This window comes from Crocodylus siamensis, chromosome 5 (genome assembly GCF_052110815.1).
Source record: "Crocodylus siamensis isolate JL-2025a chromosome 5, ASM5211081v1, whole genome shotgun sequence".
NCBI lineage: Eukaryota > Metazoa > Chordata > Crocodylia > Crocodylidae > Crocodylus > Crocodylus siamensis.
Window position 1 is genome coordinate 42,929,425 of NC_143399.1, and position 27,966 is coordinate 42,957,390.

General features: G+C 47.0%; 1 protein-coding gene across 1 annotated transcript; it reads right to left on the reverse strand.

The window, feature by feature from the left end:
- Positions 1 to 559: 559 nt before the first annotated feature.
- Positions 560 to 27,902, reverse strand: PRDX6 (peroxiredoxin 6). The gene is made up of 5 exons (XM_090049915.1): positions 27,710 to 27,902; positions 18,890 to 19,046; positions 11,448 to 11,594; positions 10,674 to 10,820; positions 560 to 1,535 (listed from the first exon to the last, which is right to left on the reverse strand). The coding sequence occupies exons 1-5, from the start codon at positions 27,799 to 27,801 to the stop codon at positions 1,404 to 1,406; spliced, it is 675 nt and encodes a 224-aa protein (XP_089906041.1). The 5' UTR covers positions 27,802 to 27,902; the 3' UTR covers positions 560 to 1,403.
- Between the last annotated feature and the right edge of the window lie 64 nt (positions 27,903 to 27,966).

The following is a 27,966-nucleotide window of genomic DNA, read 5'->3' on the forward strand; positions in this document are numbered from 1 at the left end:
CTTTGAAGCAGTGGACATTTAACAGCAGAGTTTGTGTAGTGCACCAGTTCTTGAACTTGGAAACCTGTCAAACACCTATTTGCTTAATTTGCAGCAAGGTATTGGCAGTGTCCTTATTTACCCTGCTCTCCACCAGTGGCATTACATAGGGGTCTTGTGTGACTGTGGTAATTGAGAGGGGTGGATGATCTTGTGAGCCCACTGGACAGCCTGAGAACACAGGAGACTGAGGCCCCTTTTAGTCTGTGATGACCCTGCATTTTCTGCCATGGATTCAGTTACAAAACATCTGTAGAAACGCACGTAGCTGAGTAGCTCGGGGGCAGACTGCAGTTTAGCTATGAAAGCCACATAGCTATGCTACCATTTGCCAAGATAACACTTTATTGACAGTGGTTACAAGGGCAATTTATACTTGGCTGGCACCCAGAGATGTGCTCACATCTTGCACAACTAGAGCAGATCAGACCAAATGTAAAAAGGGCCCTTGGTATGCTGTAGCATTAATACAGTATATCTCTGACTGCTAAGGGAAGGGATAGAAGACACAGACTGCATGTTACCAGGAAAGGATGGTTTATTTGCTGGACTGAAAAAAAGCGATATCAGCAATTGCAAGCAAACAAAAAAAACCCCAACCCAGTCCAACCCAAGAGAAACAGCTCTGTATTAAAGTCTTGGCTCCGTAGCTCATCTTCAGCATAGGTTTCAGTAGTGAAGCTCTCAGAAGGGAAATTTCTGATTAACAAACTTTTGTTCAAAAGGCACATAGCAGGTGGGATCCTGCCTTATCCAGCATTGGACTGTTGCAAGACAGCAGTGTCTACAGCTCAGCTATCGACACCCACATGGCCCGTATTACCCAGGGCTCCCTTATCTGCTGTTTGCTGTGTAATGGAATCTACCTTTGAAGCCTGAATAACTTCACCTCTGCCCTAGAACCGGTATTTTATTGGGACACACCCAACCACCTGAAAATTTAGCACTTAGGCAACTCTCACCCTCCTCAATTAGCAAGTCTCATACATTTCTGCCGTATAAAAGGGACATGTGGGGCAAAAAGAAGTGGGTGACTGGTTTAATATAAAAATCAAGACTTCACATGAATGTAATGCCACCAGCCAGCTTGTCTCAAGCACAGACAATACGAGACTGCTGATCACATGGCTTAAGAGAACCAAGCATCTGTTGTGACTTGAGCCACAACTTTGAGCCAGGTGCAAGGGAGTGCAATGAGACAGCTAACATCTGTGGTCAGAAAAGGTGAAGACAGGAGGTATTGGGTTTACCTAGTACAATATCTACTCTCCAGAGCCCCCTCATGCCCTCCAACATGCTTTGGGTATGCCAAAAGAACCAATCTAATGAAGCCACATGATCAGCAGTCCAGCAAGCCGACTCCATCATTTGGGGTGGGGGGTATAACGCAGGTACTTCTTGCCCGACGGGAGTTCCTTGGTGAAGATGCCTGCAGGGAAGAGTTTTTTGGCCTCATCATCAGGTAAGCTGGGAATAACCATGACGCTGGTGTCAGGCTGTCAGGAAACAGATAGGAGATGCTTTAGTGAAGCAGAGCAGGCTGCTTGCCTTGCAGAACATCAGCTGTACACAGCAAAGCATCAGCCCTCCCACCAATGCTCTATTCATTCTTAAACAAGATTTAAACCTGTCACTAAGTAAAGTGACTCTCCTATGAGAAGGTGAAAGGTTAAGCTTTCCTTGCCACAAGGAAGTATAGCTCAACTCTGAGGCAGAGGTACAAAAAGACTGGGAGCTGACACACACAGTGCTGCTGTCAGAAAGAAGAAACTATGTTCCCTGCTGTGGGAATCTCTGGGGTGACCTTGGCAGTGATTCAATTGTGTCAGACTTATGTGATAACATGAGGACTCTGCCCATCCAGCTTCTGAATGGCGGTGGGTGAACTATGTCTTCACCATGCTGCAAACGCCATTTGAATGTACAACTCTGTACAAGCTGCTCCTCTTTTGTTCTTTTACCTCCATTTGGGGCTAAAATACTAAGGAGTGGAGGCACAGGGCTAACAAGGGAGGTTTATTAACTTAGGAATGCTTCCAATCTCATGCAATTGCTCTAACAGTAGGCTCTCTCCTTCCTTATGGAACCAGTCCTCCTAGGTAAGAGGTCACTAGTAACACCTGCTGGAGGGCTGCAGGATTGGTTCAGATCAAGAGGTCTACACACAGGGTGGAGTGGGGGTGCTCTAACTCTGCAGAGTATTTTGCTAGCTCAAGGTAATGGGAGTTTTGCTGGAGCTTCATAGTGGAAGGAGGGGACCCTGCTGTCCTGAATACTGGCAGGGCCTTTGGATTCTTATGAGAAGGGTGAGTGAGAAGAAGGGATGCAAAGTATGCAGAGCAGGATACCCATCTAGATTTCTGTCATTCTCATGTCACTCAGTGAACATCTGGAGTTCCTGAGCAAGGCCCATAGAAGCCGGCTCATACCTATTGCAAACTCCTGAAGAATAAACCCAGAAACCAGGTAGTGGTGATCCCTGGGAAAGGATGGGCTTAAGTTGTGGAGGTGGGGGAGTCTGAGCAATCTGTCTCCAGGGGGACAGGCAATTGGACTGTGGGATCTCTGCTCTCAGTGGGGATTGCTGCACAGTTTGTATCCTGAGAGTGAGAATAAGGCCGCAAGCCAGACCCTGTTCAGTTCATGAAGGAATGTAGTAGCTGCAATCCTGTAAGTGCCCAGCATGGGGTACTGACCAGACCTGTGAGCTGAAGCAGGTGCCCATCATTAATATGCACATTTGGCAGGCCCATTGTGCAGACTAATAACACCAAAAACAAGAGGGAGGAGGGTGCAGCCTGATAAACAACTGGCAGGCAGATGCTGAAACAGAGGTTCCTCCCAGCCCTACCTTTATGCTTTCTGTGAGCTGATTTTATTTCCCACCCAATGCAATTTGTGCAGTGCTCAAGTGGGAGAAGTCAATTGTCACTAAGGTCTGGAAGAGAACAGTGCTGCAGGAGGCTGGACGCCCCATGAACTGGCATAATCTTAAAAGCAGCCTTCTCCCCCATCTCAAAATGAGTCTCTTACCAAGGCTTGTGCCTCAGGGAAATAAAGCAAACTGTTTTGTTCCGGTTTTCTGATCATTTCCTGAATGCACCAGCAATAAAAATGATATAGAAACAGTTGAGTTCTGCACAGAGGTAAACCGCATCGGATGTCACAAGAATATGCTGAGCACCATACTCTATACTTTCAGAAGTGTCTGGTGATGCTGGCTGTAACTCCCTGAGTTAAGGGGGCAAATTCAATCCTTTTAGGAAGCTGAGTACTACCCAGCTTCTGCTGTATCAGAAAGCACAACCCTTGGAGAGGAAGGTTGGTGTGCTTCTATCAGAAGCACCTTGTATGTATATAACCTTGCCTTCCCTTCACCAGTGCAGTAACAATGACACATGATTCATAGACTGTAAAGGGCTGGAAGGGTGCACAAGTTACCTGCAATGCAATTTCAATGAATTGTTGCTCATTTTTTGCTATCAGGTGCACACACACAACTTGCATGGTCTGTGCCTGCCTTTTATTAGAATTGCATTGGGCAGAACACTTTGTTAATAACCAGCGATTCGAATAAGAGCTGGTGGCCTACCATAAATCCCAAGATATTAAGAGTCCTGGAAACAAACTGCAAGCCTCCCAGCCAACTTATAAGAAAAATACTATAGCAGTTTACTGCTTTGTTACTGCTAGTACACAATGCTGACCGTCTTTGGATACCACATTGTCACAAAGGTAGAAATGAGCTTATAACTAAACAAGATGCGCACACATTATAGCTGACCTGGGCTTTCCTAAGGAATGCTTATACCTGGATCCTACCATATATAAATGCAGCATATCATAACTTGCATTTGTGTGGGCCCCTCTGCATGTGCAGGTAAAGGTGCAATGGTATCTAATGTACAATCCACACAACTGCACCTCCTGCCATGCCACATGATCCCAGGCTCTGGCAAAAAGCAATCTCCTGTGGCTCGGAAGCTCCCTCAGCATCTGTTGTGATCTCCCAGCCCTGTGGGTGCATGAAGCTGGGAGTTTGAGGCTGCTGTGATCTCCCAGATGCAGGAATGCGTGAAGCAGCTGCCACGGTCTTCCAGTCTTGACGGTGTATGAAACTCCCAAGGCTGGGAGATCACAGCTGCACCCTGCAGCTGCTGGGACCCAGTGTCCACAGCTGCCAGGCCTGAGAGTTCCCTCAGCTGCAGGATTCCCAGCCCTGGCTGGGTATGGTGCACCCCTGCGCCTGGGAGTCAATGCAATGATGCAGCTCCCAGTCACATCACTGCAGGACTTCCAGACACAGGGGAGACCCTGCTACACTTGCAAATTAAAGCTCAGTAACAATAGCAACCAGCTATAAAGTTAGCACTAAAAGTGCACCGATACATGGGTCCCATATTGGATTAGCACCAATATAGGGAAAATTGACAGTATCAGAAATCAGCTTTTTTTGCCTGATGTGGTCAATAAATGCCCTGTGCATATGCGCACAGCCGCAGCATGTACGTGGCCATGAGCGCAGCCCACAGTGTGGAGAACAGCATCTGACCGGTAAGTCTGTTATGGGGGAAGGGGTGTGGGAGGAGGGCACATTGAGGCCCCAGCTCATCCAGGGGATGCAGGCGGCTTCCGCCTCTGAACACATCCTGGGAGGGCATGGGGGCATGTGCTCCTGGATCTGTGTGTGGGGCAAGGGCCAGGGGCTGCGCCAGGCTCTTCCCAGTGAGGGGTTGCGCTGTACTTGGGACCGGGTGGCAGTGGTGGTGGGAGGGGAGCTATGGCAAATTTGGGGGCTGCGGCTCGCCCCATAACCCCTACCCAGTGCTGCTGCTGCTGCCTGACCCGAGCGCAGCCTGGCCCAGCCCCACACCAGGAAGAGCCTAGCACAGCCCCAGCCCCAAGCAGCAGATCCAGGGGCACAGGCCCCCATGCCCTCCCAGGATGCGCATAGCAGTGGGAGCCACCCTCCACCAGATGGGCCGTGGCTCTATCCTGCATCCTGTTGTGCCCCAGCTGGGCAGCACCTGCCCTTGCCCCTGCCCCAGCCCCACTCCCTCCCTGGCTGTGGGGGCCTTGATCTGCCCCTCATCCCCCTCTTTCCCTCCTACCACTACTTCCCCCACACCAGACTTATCAGCCCAATGCCGCCCCCCAGGCTGTGGGGCTGCATATTGGAATCAAATCAGTATTGGGTGATATGGCTCCTTAAAAATCGGCTATCGGTATCGGCCCAAAAAATCTCTATCGGTGCACCCCTAATTAGTACACATTTTTGGGGTCTAACTTTATAACTGGTTGGAGCTTTTTGTGGCATTATAGGCACTTTGCATGTGTAGCTGCTTTCAAGGTAATTCAGCAATAAACCTGTTAATTGCACAATACCTATAACATGTAGAGGGGTCCTTTAGAACTTCACCTGATATTTTTCCTGCAAGCCACAGCTATCTGGGATAGTCATCCATCTTTTTTTGTGGCTATTCCTTCCCACCCCAGAGACACTGGCTTGAAGTGTTTAAACTAAATCAACATTCCATGGGTGGCAGAAATTCAGCAGTATGGGCAGACATGCATATAAAGTGCTTTAAATTCTACCCTTCCCCTCTCCTTTTCAAGAGCTTTTAATTTGCTTTCAGTGGTATACAGGCATACAGCTGCTTGCCAGCTAAAGTATTACTGTGACGAACTTCAGAGTTATACTCTTTCATCTAGGGCCATTCTTGATATGATCTGAGCTGATCTATAGTACTACAGCACTGTGTATCATCTATCAGCTCAATTTTTAAAATGCTTTTTACAACTTTAAACATTAAGTCTGTCCATTATCACAGTTTGCACTCTGGATTCTGAGGACAATAAAACTCCAGCCTGTTCATTAGAAGCGAAAAGCAAGAAGGCTGCCCACAGTGATTTGTTACCTGTACCAGAAGATGTCACTGCAAAACAGTGATGATCCACAACAGTATTCAATGGAATTGTAAATAAATTACTTCTTAACTAAGACAGGCAAACAGTCCTCCAGGCATTACGTAAATCAGGAGAGTGCACTTTTGTTAATAAAAATGGAATACAGCTACCCTTGGCAATGAGGATGTTTTTTCATTAGGAAAAGTGATCAGAGGTGTAAACACCTTGGATAAAAGTGTGGCTGCTCTCTTAAAGAGTAACAGCAACATAAATACACCAGTATTCCCTCAGAGAAAGGTGAAGTGCAAAAACACGCAAAAATGCCTCTTGCAAGATTTCACATTTATCAGCCCTTCATGACTCCAGATTTAGTTTGTCATTTATGAGTGAAGCTGGTTTTTAACGCAGTGAAACTGAAGGCAGAGTTTTATCCAGGAACCTGACACTTGTTAGCAATCCTATTTATTATGGACGAGCAAAATGAGACTCATTTGGCTTATGTTCCACAGAGCTCACCTACTGATGAGGAAGAGGAATAGTAACTTAGTAATCCAACTCTTCATGGACAAACATGGGGAGTAATACCTTTTCAAGGGTCCTTTTCTAACCATAACTGGGGCTGTGCAAAGCTTTGGGTGGTGATTCGATTTGGAGGAGATTTGGCCCGATTCAGTGGCTGAATCCAAATTGAATCGGGACCAATTTAAAGGTCCGAATTGATTCAAAGCTCTCTGAATCTTTGGCAAAAATTTGGAGAGTTTTGATGATTCTTCTAGGTTGGCGGACCTCCTCAGGCGGACTTTAAACTAGGCTCGTCGGGGGAAGGGGAAGATGAGGGCGGAGGAAATATCAGACTGCCAGACCAAACAGCAGCCACAACTACAGCCCAGCTCAGACCGACGAGCGAAGCAATCAAACAGGTAAGAGAGAGGGGCCAGGGTAACGTTGGGACTAGGGGGTCAGTACACACACCGACAGGAGGCCTCAAATGCCTCTACACAAATGCTTGTAGTATGGGCAACAAGCAGGAGGAACTCGCCCTCCTGATGGCTGACACCAGCCCTGACATAGTGGGGATTACGGAAACGTGGTGGGATGAAACGCATGATTGGGCAGTCAATGTCAAGGGCTATAGGCTGTACAGGAGGGACAGGATAGGAAAGAGGGGTCGGGGCATGGCGCTCTATATTAAGGAGGAATACACATCCTCGTTAATTAGCAAGGAACCAGGGGAGGGGCACTCTGAAGTGCTTTGGGTTAGAGTACAAGGCAGTCAAGGGGAGAGGGACTTAACGGTGGGAGTCTACTACAGACCTCCCAACCAGGGTGAAGAGCTTGACCAGGAATTCTTGGGTCAGCTCACAGAGGTAGTGAAGGCTAAGGATGTGGTAGTCATGGGGGACCTGAATTTCCCAGACATCTGCTGGGAAGAACAGTCAGCCAGGTCTGAACGCTCCCGTAGGTTCTTGGCCAGAGTGCAGGACCTCCATCTAACCCAGGAGGTGCCCAGCCCCACCAGGGGGGACGCCTTGTTGGACCTGGTGCTGGCCACGGGTGATGACCTGGTGAGGGGGCTGCAGGTGCTCGACCAACTGGGCGACAGTGATCATCGCCTGCTGGAATTCACCATCCAGCGCAAGGTGGCAAAGGCATGCAGTAAGGCAGCGGCCCGAGATTTTAGGAGGGCAGACTTCAACGAGCTAAGGAGGATAGTTGGAGAAGCACTGAGGTCCTGGAGGGGAGGGGAGCCAGGTGTCCAAGGAGAGTGGTCGCTCCTTAAGGAGACGATCCTCCAAGCCCAAAGGAAGGTAATCCCAAGGAGGATCAAAGGGAGCAGGAGGGCACACAAGCCTCCGTGGCTCACCAAAAGCATCTGGGAATGTCTCCTTGCTAAAAAGGAGGCGTATACCCAATGGAAAGAAGGGGTCATCACCAGGGAGGACTATTCTGTAGTTGCTCGGGGATGTAGGGGGGCAGTTAGAAAGGCCAAGGGAGAGATGGAACTGGGACTAGCTTCCCAGATTAAGGACAATAAGAAGTCTTTTTTTAAATACATAGGGGGTAAAAAGAAGGTCCCGGGTAATGTAGGGCCCTTGCAGGACGACATGGGTAACTTGGTCGTCACACCAGATGGCAAAGCTAACATGTTTAACGATTTCTTTGCCTCCGTCTTCCTAAGTAGGGACCAGAACAGCCACCTCCCTGCTGGGCCCCCCTCGGGCCCCGGGGGAGGCACACGTGGGCCACGGGTTAGCGAGGATTTAGTTAGGGAGCTTCTGGAGGGGTTGGACGTATTCAAGTCAACCGGCCCGGATGATCTCCACCCTAGAGCACTAAAGGAACTGGCCGAGGTCATTGCAAGTCCCCTGGCATGGCTTTATGAGCACTCGTGGTGCTCTGGTGAGGTACTGGAGGACTGGAAGGGGGCCAACGTGGTCCCCATCTTCAAAAAAGGCAGGAAGGAGGACCCGAGAAACTATAGGCCGGTTAGTCTCACCTCGATCCTAGGCAAGGTGTTCGAGAAAATTATGCCGGCACACATCCAGGAGGGGCCAGCAGCAGACTGCATGCTTAGGGGCAACCAACAGGGGTTCATCAGTGGAAGGTCCTGTCAGACCAACCTGGTGGCCTTTTACAATCAGATCACCAGATCATTAGATGCAGGGGTAGCAGTGGATATAGTCTTCCTGGACTTCCAGAAGGCTTTTGACACTGTCTCTCACCCTGTTCTCATTAAGAAACTGGGGGGCTGTGGTGTAGACACCCACAAAGTTAAATGGGTCGCCAACTGGCTGGATGGCCGCACCCAGAGGGTGGTAGTGGATGGGTCCTTCTCAACCTGGAAGGACGTGGGCAGTGGGGTCCCCCAGGGCTCGGTCCTCAGGCCCGCACTGTTCAACATCTTCATCAGTGATTTGGATGAGGGGGTAAAAAGCACCCTGTTCAAATTTGCTGATGACACTAAGATGTGGGGGGATGTGGGCACACTGGAAGGGTGCAACAGACTACAATCAGACCTCGACAGGTTACAAGGGTGGGCAGACGAGAATAGGATGGGTTTCAGCACAGACAAGTGCAAGGTGATGCACCTCGGGAGGAACAACCGGCACCATACCTACAGGTTGGGGAACTCCCCTCTTATCAGCACGGAGGCGGAAAGGGATCTGGGGGTCATCATTGACTCCAAGATGAACATGGGCCGGCAGTGTGAAGAGGCAGTTAGGAAGGCTAACCGCACCTTGGCATGCATCCACAGATGCATCTCGAGCAGGTCCAAGGAGGTGATCCTCCCCCTCTATGCGACACTGGTCAGGCCACAGCTGGAGTACTGCGTCCAATTCTGGGCACTGCACTTCAAGAGGGATGCGGACAGCATGGAGAGGGTCCAGAGGAGGGCCACTCGTATGATCAGGGGACAACAGGGCAGGCCCTATGAGGATAGGCTGCAGGACCTGAACCTGTTCAGCCTCCACAAGAGAAGGCTGAGGGGGGATCTTGTGGCCTGTTATAAACTAGTCAGGGGGGATCAGCAGGCACTGGGGGAGTCACTGTTCCCCCGTGCACCGCCGGGAGTGACCAGGAATAACGGTCACAAGCGGCAGAGGGTAGGTTTAGGTTAGATATCAGGAGGCACTACTTCACAGTCAGGGCGGCTAGGATCTGGAACCAGCTTCCAAGAGAAGTGGTGCAGGCTCCTACCCTGGGGGTGTTTAAGAGGAGGCTAGATGAACATCTTGCTGGGGTCATTTGACCCCAGTATTCTTTCCTGCCATGGCAGGGGGTCGGACTAGATGATCTGCTCAGGTCCCTTCCGACCCTAGAAACTATGAAACTATGAGACAGTCTCTGGTGATGATTCAGACACTCCGAACTGGTAAGTATTAGGGGCGGGGGAGGAGACCATGGGGGGACCCCTGCCAGCCCCCCCAACCCACATCTGCCCCAGATCCCAGTACTTTAAAAAAAAAGCCCCGGTGATCACTGGGTACTGTCAGGCAGAGGGGCAATCTTCACTGCTCCCACTGCATGAGGGACTCTGCATGAGCCCCCCTACAGCTGCCCTGCCTGCCAGGGCTCCGGCCTATTAAGGGGGAAAAAAAAAAAAGCCAAGAAAAGCCCCAGGACTCTCCACTCCTGGTGCAGTCTTGAGGCTTCAGGAGCTTTGGCAGAATCCCCCATGTGGTGCGGGGAGTACCCCCACTGACAAGAGCGGTGAGTCCTGGGGTTTTTTCAGGTTTTTTTTTTCTTGAAGGGCCGGAGCTGGTCTGTGAGGGGCCCCACGGGGGGGGGGGAGTTGGGGAAGCGGGGGTGGGGGTCACAACGTAGGGCAGTGGAGATCGCCCCCCTGCCTGGGAGCACCTGCTGAGCCAGGGCTTTTTTTCCCCCCAAGCGTTGGGACCCGAGGCAGGTGGGACAGCCCTTGTCGGACTGGGAGAGAGGTGGGGGGTGAGCCTGGCTTGGCTGATTCAGAGATTCAGCTGCTGCCTCATCTCTGATTTGATTCGGCCGAATCTGATTCAGGACAGTGATCTGAATCACTGAACTGAATCACTATCGGCTGAATCCAAAGCAAATGCTAGCTACTTTGCACAGGCCTAATAAGCACTCTTCTCAGCTCCTCCATCTGCAGTTTGCCCATGGTACAAAGGCCCTCTTAGAACTATATCTCTGTGTATTCACTATGCATTGAGCCTCACTTGGTCACAGACTTCTATACAGCCACATACCTTCCAGTCCACTGGGGTAGCAACCTTCTTGTACGCTGTCAGCTGTAGAGAATCCACTACTCGGAGGATCTCATCAAAGTTCCTGCCCGTGGTTGCTGGGTAGAGGACGGACAGCTTCAGTTTCTTATCTGGGCCAAATATAAACACCTGTACAGCAAAGAGATTTAAGAAGGATGCTCAGGAAGTGTGAATTCAAGTGCTGACCTAAATTTACACACACCCCAGTACCTTTGTCTAAGCAAGCCCTCCTCTGTTCTTACCACTAATAGGCCTCATGGCTCTGCCTGTCCAGAAAAGCTGTCCTGCATCTCATCCATTTTAGACTGAAGGATTGGGTATAGACAGCAAATGCCATCTACAGGTATGGTGCCATTGTTTATTATAAGTGGCATGATCATCAATTTTGGACAAAAATGCGTACCCACATGCAAAAGAAAAGTCACAATTTACATCTCATATCTTTCTGGAATTAATTTAATTCTATTCCAGAGAAAAATTACACAAGCATCAGCCTGAGCATGGTTAAGGCACTTGCCTGGAAGGGGGGGACCCAGGTCTTTCCACCCCTGCTACAAGGACTGTGTCTGTATTTCACGTTCGGTCATTGCAAGCAATCCACAGATTGTCCTGATTGTCTATCTCTATTCAGAGCAGTGCATTCACACCTGGTCTACACTAGGGCTTCCACTGGTGAAGTGTCCTATGCTGGGAGAAGTGCTAAGAGGAGACTGTAGCCTGCTGGAGCATGGGGCCAAGGATGCAGTCAATACTCACAACACGTGCTGTCAGAGGCATGCCATCCTTGTCCCGCTCATCTGGGTCCAACATGCCCAGCTGGACTGAGAGCTCCCGATTTGCATCAGCAATGATTGGAAAAGGCAGCTTCTCTGTGGGCTCATTGCCATTGTATGCATTGATATCCTGGAGGAAGGGAAGGGAGAGAAGCCACATGGATGCTCATGACTCTGAAGAAGAATATTGGGGAGCATGTTCCACAAAATGCCTACGTGCACATGAATGTGCTCAGCTGGGAGTAGCAGAGGCGAGGACATACAGATTCTGCCCCAGGTCTGTGTGTGTGCTGGGGGTGGTGGGGCGGGAGGATGACTCTGAAGCCACATCCCAGTGCTCTTGGGAGACTCCTTGTGAAACAAAGGAAATCATCAGGAGTGGCTTTGGAAAGAAGGCGATAGCAGAGAGATACAGGAACACGGTTATGTTGTATTAGTGGTGAGAAGCACTTAGAAGTTGTTTGCCTGCTCTCCCTGGTACCACAGGTTCCCCCCAGCCCCCTATGACCTCTCCTATTTCTCTACTATCCATTGCTTGGGCTTACTTGCCAGTTGGACATAAAAGCCTCAAGGTAAAATTGCACATGCAAGAAAAGATGCAATTGCCTTCCCCAGCACTGACAAGGATTATACAAATGAGACTGTTTACCACGATAACCTCTGCCCTTTAGCAGAGACTGGATTATTCACTGGGGCTTGTGTAAGGGTCACAAGCTCACCATTTATCTCTCAGTCATACTTGGCTCTGGAGGCCTGCATAGCTAGTGAGTTGAGACCTGCTTTTCCTCTACTCCAGCTGAAGTGAATTGTTGCTCAGAAGGAACGAATCCTTCCTTCTAACTTTAAGTGAACAGGGGCCTAACGCTGCACCAGGACAAGCCGTGGGCCTCCTGGAATTCATCTTCTCTCACTGTACCATGCAGGAGCTCTCCCACCTGCTGCCATCCTCCCGTGAGCTCCTTCCCACTACTGCACTGCACACCTGCACAGGCCATCCCCCTCACTTACTAAGCACCATGTGTCCTCCCCTCGGTATTGTGCTACACACTCTCTGCTGCACCACATGTGCATCCTACACTCATCACACTGCTGTATGCATGGCCTCGAGCTCATCCTCAGCAACTCAGGCCGTGCCATACTTCATTGCCCTATGGGGCTGGGGTAAGCAATGAGAACTAGAAGAGGAAGGGGGAGCCCAGAGACTCCAGCACTGCTGCAGCCATAGCAATGAGGGGAGCAGTGGGTGGGCAGGAGCTCAAGGGCCACAACTTAAGCCCCTAAAGGCTGCATGTAGCCCATGGGCTGCCAGTTGGACAGCCCTGAGATGGGGCTATTCCCATCTGGCACAAGCCAACTGCAGGTGCTTCACTGAAAGATGTACAAACACTGCAGTGGCAGATGCAGGCCAGTTGGGTCATCACACCAGGTCTCATCCTGACCTAATTGTCAGCAACTGGCATAAGCCCTAAGGCAAGAGGCAAAATGTCCCTTCCAAAATGCCACCAAGAATATGAATAATGCAAGAAAAAAAGAATGATATGGACATCCAGTTCTGTCTTTGGAATCTTACTGTATTCTTGACCTCAACAACTTCCTGTGGCAGTAAGCTCCAAAATGTAATTGCATGGTCTGTGCATAAGTACCTCCCTTTCAAGATTTGGATTTACCTCCTTTCACTTCAGTTGAATGTCTCTACTCTTGTGTATTGCTTTTGTATAATGGGATTGCCAGGAGCAGTCACCTAGTCTGGATTGGGACCTAAGGTCACAGATGGAAGTCCAGACTTTTTCCAAGGACTGAATGACCCTGTAAAGAACTGCAGTGCGTACTGCACAAGTCTGTTTATTTGTACTGATAAGGATTGAATTCTTTCATACTGGCAAGATTTGTACCAGAATTTGTAGATGTGATAAAAGTAACCAAAGCACTTTCTGTTTCAGTGCTCCAAAGAATGCTGTTTCAAGCAGAAGTGTCCAGATGTTCTGCTTGTATTGTCAGATTTCTCTCTCTGGTTAGAGAGGTTTTGGATCAGAAGAGTTCCAAAACAGAGGGTTCGCTCAGCACCAAATGCATAAAGCAGTGGGTCTCAATCTATATGCCACAGTAGGCCACACTTGCAGCTTTCAATGTGTTATGTGGGTTGCACATACACAACTTACTTCCTGTGTATCCATTTAATGGGATGTCACATGGGGCACAGCAATGTGTTGATTGAGCCATATGCAGCCCGTGGGTTGAGAACCATTGGTGTAAAGGTTTGAGAAGCATGAAACAGATGTGGAGCTACAAGCAAACTTGGGATCAGATACTGAGCATTCAAAACCTCATTCCTGGGACTTCAAGTCTGAGAACTGCTCTTGCCATTACAAGGCCTAGTTACCAACTAGGCTAAATTTAGGCCTGGCTTAATGAGGTGCAACCCATGTCAACTTCAGCAGCTTGTATACTGCTGATCAAAGGCAGATTCAAGACTAGCTTCTAGTAGATGAAACTCTGCTCCCTAACCAAATCTGCATACAGCAAGAAGGCCAAGAACAAATAACTCTGAATAAATTAAAACTGATGATTTGGAACTCATTTTTGTGATACAGCTTCACTAACATTGGGAACAGGCCTTCAAAGTTCTGCTTACCTTTTCTACCTATCCATTAGCCACCCCCACCTCCAGTGCTAGACATCTTTTGATCTTTGGGATAGTAGAACGAGCAAGGCTAGTTCTACAAAGTAAGGTTGCTTCAAAATGCAAAAGGACAATCCTAGAAACATGGAAAAATAAATCAGCACCCAGACTTGGCAAGGAAACAGTTTTCATAAACTAGATTTTTGGAGTATAATCATGTGTAAGCCTATGGAAATATTACTGCTCAGTACCAATGCAGGATGAACTGGTTTATGAACTAATTTGATACTGGCATATTTAAGATGGAATCTTTTTTTTATTTGAGCAGGAACTGACTTTCATTGAAGAGAAGATTTGGTTTTGGCCAAACCATTTATCAAACTCTCTCCAAGGCTACATTCTACTGTATGTGTAAAGTTTTTGGCAACTTGCCCTAACGGTGCAGTTCATGTTGCTACAAGATAGTCGACAGCTTGGCAGCACTCCTATTTCAAAACTCTATCAGCACAGTGACTGGCAACATTTAAAAAAGTTTGAGGCAAGCTGACTGTTTTCCCAGAATATAGGCTTTCTTAGCCAAGGACACTGGACTCCAGGACACAAGTCTCATGATGTACTTAGACAGAGGGCTTTGGCTAAGCTGACTGTTTCCATTCTTTATCCCTTCCATCCCCTCTTGGATGGTTGAGAGAGCAGCCTAGTTTGAAAGAGCAAGGAGGGAAGAGATGACATTATTTGAAATTACCAGCTGGTGGGTCAAAGCAGTCAAAGGCAGCTGATATCACGGGGTTTCTTTCATTGGCCACTGTACTGGTCCTCTGGTGGTAGGTCACAGCAGACTCTTTACAGTCAAATCCAACCATCAACGGGTGGCAAGGACTCAAAAATTCTTAAAAGTGGAGTACTGTTAAACCACTAGTATGTCTGTAAGTAAGCCAAGGGGTGGGGGGAGGGTGTGGCAGGAAGATTTCTTTAGTCACTGCTCTCTGCAAGACGTGCTTCTTCCAAACGCCTCATCCAGTCAACATTTATATTATGCAGACGTTTCAGAACAATTGTGTTTCTGAGCTGAATGCTGCATAATTTTACCGCACAAAACATCATCCTTTTCCCTACCCTTCTCAGTCAGGTTGCTGATGCTGCTCATATCCAATACAGAACTAGGCTGGAAGTCCTGAAGGCAGAGATAATGTCTCTTGACCTTGCCCCAAGTCTCCTTTCCTAAAACGGCAGCAGACTCAACTTCAGTTTAGCCTTGCCTTGAGATGGTCAATGCAGAGATGGTTAATGCACCAATAGTCAAACCAACTGGAGTGTGAGGAAAAAGATTCTTTCTGCTGAGGCAGGAGGAGGGTATGGCATATAGCAACCCACCCTCCTTCCTAGAGGATTTGGGAGGCAGGCCAGTGGGGCAAGGGCAAAGGCAAAGACTGTGAGTCAAGAGACTTGGGTTCTTGTCTCAGTTCTGTCACTGACTGTCTATGCAACTCACCAGTCAGCCACCAAGCAACGCAATTTCCCTGTGGGTGAATGGTGACCCAGCTGTGTAGTTTGAGGCTGATGGATAAAGTAGGAAGCTTACACTGACTCCTTCCATCAACCATATGGGATGAGAACATAAGAACTGTCATTTACTGGGCCAGACTACAGGTACATTTTGCCCAGTATCCTGTGTTCCATAGTGGCAGAGAGTGTATGCTAAAAGGGAGAGTGAACTGGGTCTGACTGGGGTTTTTGCACTGTTCCCTTCCTACTTGCAGGCTCCAGAATTTAGGTTCTAAGAAGTTCTGATTCAGAGGCTGCATCTCCAAATCCCGTGCTTAATAGCTACTGATGCACCTTCCCATTTTCAGCTAAACCTTGCTAGTTAAGCTGATGAAAAATGCCTGTAAACTGCTTTTGAGGTTGATACTATGACATGCGTCCATTGTCCCACAGCCTTTCACTAGGTCTCCCAACTCTGGCAAAGTCATGCCTCTAATGAACAAGCTTTATAAATATAACTCTGACATTTCAGCAAGGTTCCTGCCTCTCCCCCAGTGTTTCAGTTGGTGTATTTGGGTAAAAGCAGGTCAAATGACTTCCTTATAGCGTCTGTTTAGTCAGTGGCACAGGGAGCCTTAGAACACACAACATGCTTGCTATAAAGGACCTCTAGTGCTACAAGGAACTGGCACTGATAAACAAAGTTCTTTTCCACCCAGGGATTTAGAAAGTGCACTGAGTCAATTATGAGTCTTTGGACTTAAAACACCACTAGATCCCTGAATGCAACTCCTAAGTTCCCTCTTGATCATCTCTATCCCTTGCTGTGTGTGTCATCAAGGAGATGCTTCCTGCAAAAAAAAACTGGGGGGCTTTGAAAGCACCATGTAGTCAAATCAGTAGTGTTTGGATCAGAAATTACCTTTATTTTTCTCAACCGTGTATAAATCTCCAGGCACTTCATGAAGTTTTGCAGGACAAACAATACTGCTTTACTGGAAGTTTGCAGTGTAAAGTACAGTGCACTGCTGGCCATTTCTGCCTGTTTATTTTTAGCAGCACAGTCTCGAGAACTATGTTTCTTACATTGCTACGTATCACATGTACTTGGCAGGAGCGAGGGGTTTAATGGATAAAGAAATGGCTTTGTGGATTTTCGCTTAAACCTATGTGGCATCTGGCAGAAGTCCAGCCGACACTACAAGAGCTTCATTTAGTGGCTTCAGTTCAGTCCAATGGAGGTAGCCAGAAACCCCACTATGATAATACTCACAGTTATTTAGCGATCCAAGGAGGCTAGGGAAAGACTTTAATGCAGTTCCTGCCTGAGGCCTGGACCTTACCCATTTCTGGATCAAAAGCTTATTAGTGCATCAAAGATAAAGCAATAAGGAAGCTGCCAGATTACAGAGTCAAAGGAGGGTTTTTTTTACTGTTCTCAGTAAAGGAAGCTTCACAGCACAAATACCTAACATATCATCAAAACTGGAAAATAAAATTAAACTCCATTATAACCCATCTCTAATTCTTTTATATAGGAATATATCATAGTATCTATCATAGATTAACATAACAACCCTGTAATCTGTTTACAGCTGCTGACAACTCCCAGAAATAAAACCTCACTACCATATTATACCATCTAGATAAAGGTAGGCAAACAAAGGAGAAATAAAGCTGGTTGGTTAGCACACAGATCAGAACTTGGTTTGGAGAGCTCTGCTCTGGTTTGGGAGCCAGTTCTGTTTCCATACAAATACAACTACATAAAGGGTAATACACAGAAGTGGTAGTTCCCAGACAGACCCCTCTCTAAAGCTGTCTCACTGATTCGATAGGCTTTTACTGGATTTGCCGATACCTAACTCTGGACCAGGCAAGCCTCATCATTCAAAAGAAGGTGTGCCTGAAGGAAGGCAGGAACCTCCTAGAAGTCTTAACTAAATGCAGTCAACTACAAGTTATGCCAGCTTTCCCTTCCCGCATTGCCACCAACCTCCTAAAGACCCTTCAAGTACAGCAAACATCTGCAACCCATTCAGTTTCCCTATGGACACACTTTTCCTCTAAGTTCTGGATGATTCTAATGATAGGGTGGCTTTGGGCAACAAAGAACTGAAGGATTAAGTCCTGCTTAGTTAAGACAAGCATCAAATTTTAGCAATTACTGCAGTGACTGTGGTTTGAGGAATAAAATCTTAAGGTCCCACTGCATGTGACAACTTCATACCTCTGAACCTGCCTGAAACTGTACAGATCAATGGAGAATTCCACTATCAATGATTAGACAAGGTAAAAGGATCAAAGAACCGACTACCTAAAAGAACATTACAGCTTGGGAAAGTGTCATTTATAACCAGACTGATTATAAACCAGTGCCACTGACCTAACACCTAGCAGAATAAGCTGGTCTGTACAAAATCAGATTTTCTTCTATTCTAAGCTAAACAGACTGAACTTTTCAAGTCTCCACTCCAAGGAAGGTTTTCTAGAGCTAGAATTACCCTGAGAGCTCTTTTTTGAAACTTCGCCAATAACTTCTTCTTGATGTTTGCTTTAGGACACAGTATTGCAGCAATGGTCTTACTAATATATTGTGCAGAAGCATGTTGCCTCCCAACTTGCACTCAGTAATTCTCAGTTTATATGCCCAAGGGTTGTTAGCCCTCCTGTCTGAACATCACATCAGAAACCTGTGTTCCATTGCTTATCCACCATGTCCATCACCTTAAGGTCCCATCCAGATCTCAGGCTGACTATTCTCAGATGAAATCACTTGGATCTCTATCATTTACACCAGGAGGCTACCTCCTGGCCAGTTCCTAGTTTGAAGTAATTTTCTGCCATAGGAAGGACTAACATGTGTGCGCCCATACTGAGTGCTTAAGGCAAAATAGATGAGATGGCTAATATAACCTGAACAGTTCTAGCCCAATACATTTCAAATTCACTTCCACTAGGTGCAAGCAGTCTCAGCTTCAAAGCCTGATAAATCAGCCACGTGAAGGACAGTGAAGAGGAAGGCAGGGCCAACTCAGCTAAGTAAAGCATCTGCTTTATAAAACTGCAAGCACCTGCCCTCAATAAAATGCTGAGTATACTGATCAGGTGGCAGTGAGAGTCATAAGAAAAACCACAAGTAGTACAGGTTCTCAGACAAAGAATTGGGGCTAGAGAGGAAGATGTTTGTCAGCTGAAGGCTTTAATCCATTAGTCTGCTTCTATTATAAAGCAAAATCACTTCTGTATGCCTGTGATTCAGGCTGCTGAGTGCATGTCATGCGTACACAAAGATACCCAGTTCACTGCTGCCAGAGTACCTTACACCAGGCGAGGTGGTCCTGGACGCTGTCAATAGAGAGGGCTATCATTTTAACATTGCGCTTGCTGAACTCAGGCGCCAGCTTTGCTGCCCGGCCAAGCTCCGTTGTACAGACTGGGGTGAAGTCCCGGGGATGGGAGAAGAGAATGCCCCATCTAAAAGAGAACAGAGATGGAAAATGGCATTGAGGTGAGTGAACCTCCTGATTAGAAACTAGTGTCAGATGTACTAAGAGAGCCACAGATACCAAGGATATTGTAAGCTGCCTTACAGTTAAGTGAACTTGTTTGGGGCCTGAAGTGCAGGGAGTTCGTAATGACCCTCTGGAGATTCAGAATGCTTTTCTGCTACCCTCCTGGTTTATTCTTATTTCTCCTGTCCAATCCCACACCTCACATAAACTTTGATGCCTGAGGCCAAGATGGCACATGATGCCAGGAAGGTTTCATTAACCAGAGAACTAAAGAGATAGGAGTCTCCAGGGTCTCCCAGTTCTTGCCCTCATCCTCCAAATGCATCACTCCATTTGTGTGTCAGTAGGAGTCACCATACACACAACAGGATTAATCCCTACAATAAAGTGTACCCCTATAGCTAACAACTTCCAAAATACTCATTACTGAGTCACCTGAATGTAAAACACACTGCAGAAGTCTCTGCTATTTTACAATCTCATGGTTCACCTTACATTCATTTTCCACCTAGCTATGCATCACTAGTGGAAACAGCTATTTATAGGCCACTGTTCAAAAGGCAGCCATAGGTCTTACTCTTAGTCTTATTCTGTATGAGTATGTTGACTCACTATTTCCAAAAGTGTAATTTGTTAACAAGGTCAGAATTCAAATAAATGAATTACCAGGGATACCAATAGTTAGCAGCTGGCATGTGATGATGCTTCTACATTCCTTTGTGAGCAATGATTACAATCCTACCTTCACACATCATTTCTCAGTGGCTGACCTTACAGCACTTCACAAAGAGGGAGGCCATCGTAACTATGTCACTGATAGGGAAACTGAAGCCCAGAGAAGAAAAGTGACTTGTCAAAGTCACTCTGCAAGCCACAAGCAGCATTGAGAATATATCCCTGTTCTCCTTGAGTCTCAACCTAGCATTCCATACACTAGGTTGTACCACCTGTCCAATATTAAGATAAGGAAAGGATAGTTTGCAAAGTGTGGCTTACTGCGAAATAGCTTACATAAATGCTAAGTATTACAAAAAAGCCTTCACAGCAGCTGCATAACCAAAAAACCCTAGACCGAAACATGTACGCAGTGTTTACCACACAATATTTCTTCACCTCATGGTCAGATTGGTATGGACGGGGAGGGGGGTTTGCCTTCCTTTGTACTGGGAGTGTAGTTCTTTTCTTTGGATCTTTCAAATACATTTTAACAGCCTTTGCAGCAAAAGAATGTTGACCACCATTGTCCCCCTGCTTTACCTGTGACAGGTTAGGGCATTATGTCTTGCGATTGTGTCAGGGTCAAGCGTGTAGTTTTGCTAATAGATTAGACTATGGGCAAACTAATAAAGGATGGTTTGGACAGGAACGATCCTGCCTTAGGCAGGGGCTGGACTAGATAACCTCTGGAGGTCCCTTGCAGCTCAGCTTCTCCATGACTCTATAACGTCTCTTCCACCCCAGAGCTGAAATCTATTAGTCTAAAGTGGTTTATGCAAGCTCTTCTTTATTAGCTTTGGAAACAGTGAGTTCAATGATGAAACAAAAGTCTTTTCCTGGCTGTGCTGAAAAGATAAAACAAGTTAGTTACACTGTAGATAACTAAACCTGAATTACTATGTAACTACTATTGAACTCCCTTTGCTTAATCTCAGCTGTCAGCCACACAGAACCACATGCCCTCAGGTGCAGTGGAGTCCAAGCAAAACACTTTTAAGGGGTTGTACCTGGACACTCAACGACAGATTCTGAAGTGAAGGGATCCAACCTTGTGGACCACAAGTCTATTCCTGAACAAGTAGCCAGATACTTTGCCACCACAAGGGTATTAAAATGTCTTGACACTCACCTTTTATGCTAAGTGTGATCTTTAAATCAGTCTAACTGTTGAGACTGCATCATAAAACAACATCCCAGGCTAGGTGAGCACACCCAGGAAGCCTAGGTCACTTCAATCTCCAAGCTTGCTGTTAATTGAGCAAACACCCCTTCTCATGTCCTCAAATTTGGGCAAATTGTTTCAGTGTGTAACTGTGAATCTCTGCTCAAGAGGGGGATCTCCATTTTTCCAAATGTAACTCTTCCCCTCTGCTTTAGTTAACTGCCTGCTTCAGTTCTACCAGCAAGCCATTTTATAAAATGGGGACAGTGATACTTACCTGCTCTTGAAAGCACAGTGAGAACTACAGAGAAAGAGCTATGCACTAACAGACTGGGCTTGGTTGAGCAAGGAACCAAGGCACTTCAGCATAGCCCATCCTTGCACTAGGTCTTACACCCAACTTCATATAATACCTTGCAGGTATCTATTAACCTTCTGTCCAAAGAGGTCAAAGCACTATAACATACTAATGAATTGAGGCTCAGTGCTCTTGCAAGACAGGGGTGGAAACTCATACTTTGAGGAATTGATTCAAACTAAGATTTGGGAGGGGAATCCGGTTCCCAATCCCCTGCTACGCATGCTCAATCACTGGTGCCCAGCCTGTGCCCATGAAGACGTCTGCAATATGTAGAATTTCTGGTACCTGATTAGAAAATAGGTTCCCCGAACCATGTGTTGACTCAGTACCCCCCGCTGCTATGAGAAGGAAATGAGAAGCCTTGCTTCCCCTCCTGCTACCTGCTGCTTCTGCTCCTAAACTGGGAGAAGACCCAGTAAGACAGCAGCACTCTGGATAGCTGTTGTTCCTTTGGCTGCTTGCTGCAATGCTGACACAAAGAGAACAGCTCTGGTTCCCCAACTGCTTGCTCACATATCAGCCAGCAGCATATCACTGGAGCAGAGGATGGCTTCCTTTCTCAACACTTTCCCCTCTAGAGTGCTGCCCTGGATGAAAGAGGAGAGAAGTTGAGAATCACCAACCAATCCCACCTCCCTGACATTCTGTCCCAGACCCGGTACATGTTAAAGCAGCTTGAGGATTCAAGAATCCACAAGCCAGTTGGCGCCAGGCAGAAAACAGATTTTCTGCTCCCAAGCTGCCCCCTGTGCTCATAGATGTGGAATGGCCTATAACACAGCTGTCCAGGTTAGCTGTAAACTGAAAGCTAATTCCCACGGGCTGGGGAATCCTGGCAGGGCTGCTGCATGCACCAGAGCAATGCAGAAGGAGTAACAGAGAGGACAGCTGTCCTCAAGCACCACAGAGCCTTCTTCCACCTTTTGTAATGATAGATTTGGCTATGCTGGAAGGGCAATACCACTGATTGCTCCCTCACAGGACAGACTATTCCAAGCAGCCCCACTCTGGGGGCTGCTGGGCTGGGTTTGTACTGTCATACTTGGCTTGTCAGGTTGTCCTGGACCAAAGAGCACAACAGCATTGTAAAGCCAGTTATCAGCACAGAGGCATCTTCAGCCCGAATGAGTTGTGCACAGATATCACCACATTCAACATGTTTTCTTCTTGTAGCCCACACACAATGGATTCTCCTGGAATGGCGGATTAATTGTACTCCCTGTCCAAAGCACCAGCCTACAGGCATGACGCTGGCAGTGACCTTCTTTTTGTTTACTCTCAAGTCTCTCCCAGCTTGATACTGCCAGATTGCCTTGGGAAATTTACTGCATTTTAATGCCATGAGCTTGCCGTGTCATCCCTGACCCGTAAACAATTGTTTATTGAGATGCCTGTTAGTGCAATTTAAGCTAGACAAACATCATATAACTGATTATGGAACAAACTGGCACTGCTGATTCTTTTTCACTTCAGTCACGTTGCTCTGTGGGCTGAGGCTGTTATGTACAGAGTGCAAAGATTAATATTCTTTTGAATATCCCCATGGGAAGAGCCAGCTCTAGAAAGGCATATTCATTCCACAGTCCTTTCTCAAATTTGTTTACTTATCTTAAATAGCAAAAAAATGATACTTGAAATATCTCTTCTTTACCCTTTGGTCTGGAATGACTCATCAGTTTCATTAAAGCCGTAGGAAGCCCTATTCTTTCCAAATACTAAAATGGTGTATGCTAGAACGCACTATCCTTAGATACAGATACCGAAGGCGTGTCCAAGGCTTTGCATTTCAGACTAAAAGGGGTTCCCCCTCTGAGCATTAAGGAAGAAGACACAGGCTGAATAGTAAGTATTTGTGCCTAGGGCTTCAGGCTTCTTACCTACTGTACATGTCATGTTCTATCTGGTATGTTCCAGGAATAGGGCAGACTAGCAGTTCCTAATCCATGAGTAGCCCACTGCCTACAAGACCCTGCTCCCTTCCCCTCCACCCAACCCCACCACGTTGTTCATGATTCCAAGGAAATAAAGAGTTAAAATTCAGTTTGACAGGGAGTCCAAAGTAAGACACTGCACACAGTGCACTGTAGCTGCTCAATGTTGTTGCCCATGGGTCAGCAAGCGTTGGGACAACTTGCCTACACTCTATGAACACTTCACCCATAGGGTACTTTATATGCACTGAGATGTACTGTAGATTGTGAAAATATTAACCTACTGCATCTCTCCTATGGAAACAAACTTCATGGAGCAGTCAGGGTCTTTAGTCTCTACAGTTAGCATCTGTCAGAAGCTGTGTAGAACTTAATGGAAATGGCCTTCAGAAATATCAAAAGATGCACCAAAAAATGTCTGTTTGACTCTTAACATTCTGCTGCTGCACTTGGAAACTGAAAACTACAACAGAACTGTTTACTGTGTGAGGGCAGAAGAATGAGAAAGTGAAAATTGTAGCACTGTCATGATTTGGAGACGTTAGAGGTCATGGCTATGCCCCCATTCTACTCTGTGGACTGGAACTTCATTTAAAAGAACACAGAAGAGAACCACGCACTTGGGTCCTTGGATGTTGTATTAGTCTGCAAACATCAAGTCTGGAACTTGTACACTAAAAGCCTATATAAGAGCAGGATTACTTTCTGTTCAGAGGATAGAAGAGAACTAGTCAGATGTTACTCATGGAATTTACTGAAGAGCTTAAAGCAAAGAATTTTGAATTTGTAAACAACCACAAAAATGTAATTAAACTCCAATCTTAAGTAAATAGGCTTGCTTCTAGTCAAGCTGGTTTTCTTTTTTTAGACTTAAAAAAGTGTACTGGAGTCAGGAGAGAGCACCAAAATCCCTCACGTACAAATTAAAGGTGAGAAGCCAAATGTTCTACATAGTGGGCGTGTGCTTACATGTGCAATTAATGCAAAGCAATAAACTCTGATGCCTATTGCACAGAAGTTTATTGATCCAAGGTACGCTGCTTGAATGTGTGCCTGGGACCTCAGCAAGTTAAGCCACGCTGGAGCAGCCAGGGGTTGGGGGGCAGCCCCCAGATTGAATTACTCTTTGTACCCCAGCCAGCTGGGTCAGTGTCAATACATGCATTGCTGCACACTTAAAAACTCCGCAGCAGGGTAGCACTTGCATTTACAAGTGCTATTCTGCTGAGGAGTTTGTTTACTTTGGCCTAATAATGCTGCATGTATAGACATCAGGACATCTGCCATGGAGTTAATTAGGCAGCGCCACACAAATTATCTCATGTAGATGCACCCTGTATCACTTAAAACAGGACAAAAGTAGGTTATTACTAATCCACAAGAGATGAACAATCACTCTCTGAAATTCTATCAGGCCCCTTACAAACTATTTACCAACTAACCTCAAGCAGTCAATAATACTATTAAAAATCTCAGAAGAGCCATAGGCCAAGCTGAGCTCTCTTTTGTAATGAGAGGAAATGATCAAGGCCACAGAGGGAATGAGTTTAGGCAAGGCTCCAGCCCTGATGGCCTAACACTAAAATCCTACCACGCATCAAAGAAATGCTGATCTATCACCCTGTGTCATCTGTAACATGGGCAAAGCAAACAACTGACTTATCCCATCAGTATAGTTAATGTCATCTTGAAAATGATTAGCACATGAAATTTGTATAGTTTGTTGTTCTTTTTCTTTTATACATGTAAAAAAAAAAAAAAAAAAAAAATCAGTGAGAAAAAAAGCCTGGGGACCCTGACCTAACTACAAATAGCACATTCAGGGAGCTACAGTGTCCCAAAGCACTCTTTAAGCATTACTTAAGCCTCAGGTATCTGCACTGGACAAATTCAGGTAACAAGGTGGTAAGCAACCTGATGGGAGAGGTCGGTCCTGTGATCCCTGTAAGTCAGGCCACTGTTATTAATTGATTTTTAAAGCATTTCCCTAGCCACATTCTTCTCTACCTTACCTTTTAGAGATGGTAAAATGAAATTTTGAGCAACAGGACAGAATTGCTCTAGAGGGCAGGGTGAAATCTCATTCCTACTGAAGTAAACAGCAAGATGCCTCCCTGTTGGACCTCCTAAGGTCACTATTTCATAGACTTTTCTTGTGGCTTACATAACTGATGGAAATTAGTTATGTAAGGCCATGAACAATGTCTATGAATACAGCATTCCTGAGGTGAAATGCTGAACAGAGATCAGGAGGTCAACCTCATGCAGAGAAAGTGAGTTGCAACTAAAAGGAGATGGTGGAAGGATTCTGTGGGGGGAAGAACCTGCAGCTGTCTAGTGAGCCTTCAGGGAAGGGAGTGCAGATTCCTAGCTTGCACAAGTCACTCTGTTATACCAGAAGATAAATTATTCTAAAAGGTTAAAATGGACAATCTCTCTCCGCTTTCCTGAGCTTGATTGTTTTTGTCAAGGCTGCCAGAATAGAAGTTTGATTTCAAGAAGACTTTAGTCCCTATGTTTGAGAGAAAAATGACAATCTGCATCAAGTACAAACTGACACAGCAAGCTCTGTCTGCGGAGACAACTTTACATGCATCTCAGCAGTCTGAATTAAGCCAGGTGTAAAACAGTTTAGGTGTGCCCACATTCAGGATCTACAACCATGATGAAACTTGCACAGACAGACTTGCCAACAGTGTGAACAGCTGCTGAGAGATTGGAGGGGGGTGGGGTGGGAGGGAAAGAGAGAGGAAGGAACTGACTGTATTTACTTTTAGAAGATGAGGGTTTTTTCCCCCCATTTAACATGGGGGGGAAATGCCCCTAACCTTACAATCAAGTATGAGGTGGTGGGGAGGGGGAGTGGGAGACAGCTGCTCCGGCTCCAGCCCTACCTCTGGGCTGGAGCTGCAGCTGCTGCCTGTCCTGCCTCTGCATGCCCTGTCACCCCTCCTCTGCAGCCTCAAGCTCCCACTGCCCCCAGTCTTCACCCCTCTGCCGCACTCCTATTTACCTTTGCTTTGCACTGGCAGGCTCCATCCTTGCTGCAGCATGGAGGACATGCTCCAGCCCAGCTCTACAGCAGCAATGCTGGCTCCATGTGGCTGCTATGGGGACACAGTGAAGCCATGCTCAGTGCCCCAGGAAAGGTGCAGGGGTGGAGGGCAGGCAAGGAGATAGAGACTTTGGGGAGATGGGAGGAAGGGAGGACAGGGACCAGAGGCTGTGGGGGACAGAAGCACTGTGGAGGGGAGAACAGGGCAGGGGAAGGGGGACTGGAGGCCTGAGGCTGTGGGGGGCAGGCAGCAAACTGCCTGCTTCTCACTGCCTGTCCCCCCATTGCTCCATCTACTGCTGCCCCCTTAATGCCCTCCCACCAGCTGCTCTACCATGTGCCCCCGTACTGCCTCCCCCACTGCCTGTCCCCCCACACCTACCCCATTACTGCCCCTCTCATCACCTCTGCCCCCACCTCCTGCAGTAATGAGGGAATGCATTTAAGATGATCCTCCAATCATTAGATCCCATACATGGAAAATTATAATACATTTATACATTTTCTGTATACAGAACCTAATTATTGGGAGGTCATCTTAAATTCAGGGTTGTCTTGTATTTAGGTAAATACAGCATTTAAGGGATTAAATCTGAAGCTTAATGGCAATTTAAAAAAAATCAGCGTTGTAAACCATGTCACTGCTGATCAAAGCATGTGAGGAAGAAGAGGGACTGCGTATTCTAGAACAAGAAGCAGAATCTCCTTGTGTCGTCTCCGGTTGTAGAACACAATATACGGGCAAGGCACTACTTTTTCTTTCTAATCTGAGATATTTGGGGTTTGGAATTTAATTGCCTTTGGACTGAAATATGTATACATATAATATAGTATATAGAGGATGGAAGTCCATGTATGTGGGGGTATCTCTCTCTCTCTATCTAGAGGGATATAGATACATATAATGTATATATCACTTCTATATACTATATTACGTGTATGAGTATTTTAGTTTTTTAACTAGAATTGAATTGACTGAAATACTTATACATATATATACACTTACACACATATATAAGTATACATATATACCTTTATAAGTATAGCTATAAACATATAAGAAATACATGCACACACACACATACATATATAGACATATTTCTCTCACTTCTATGTTCTATATGTATAAGTATTTCAGTCCCAAGGCAATTCAATTCCAAACCCCAAATATGCGTGCGTGCGTGTGTGTGTGTGTGTGTGCGTGTGCGCGCGCGCAGATACGTGTATAGATACACGTACATAAATACATCTCTTAGCGCAGGAGGCAGGCAGCTTGGCTCAGCCCCTCGCCTCTCGGGAGCGCAACCCACCCCGGGACGCAGGAGCCGAGCCGAGCCGAGCCGAGCCCAGCTCAGCCCCCAGTCCCGTCCCGTCCCGTCCCGTCCCCACCGTCACTCACGAGTCCCCCAGGAAGTCGTGGAAGCGGATGCGGCCGTACGTGGTGTCCGCCTCGAAATTGGGGGCCTCGTCCCCGAGCAGCAGACCCGGCATGGCTGTGGCTGAGGCAGCGACCGGCGCGCAGAGGTGCCACGTGGGCGTACAGGCGCGGCGCGGCCGGCGCTGCAGCAGAAACAGGGGCGGGGGCGGAGCCAGGGACGGGGCCGAGCAGGGCGGGACCCCAGGCAGAAGCGGACTCAAACTCAGCCCCGCCCCGAG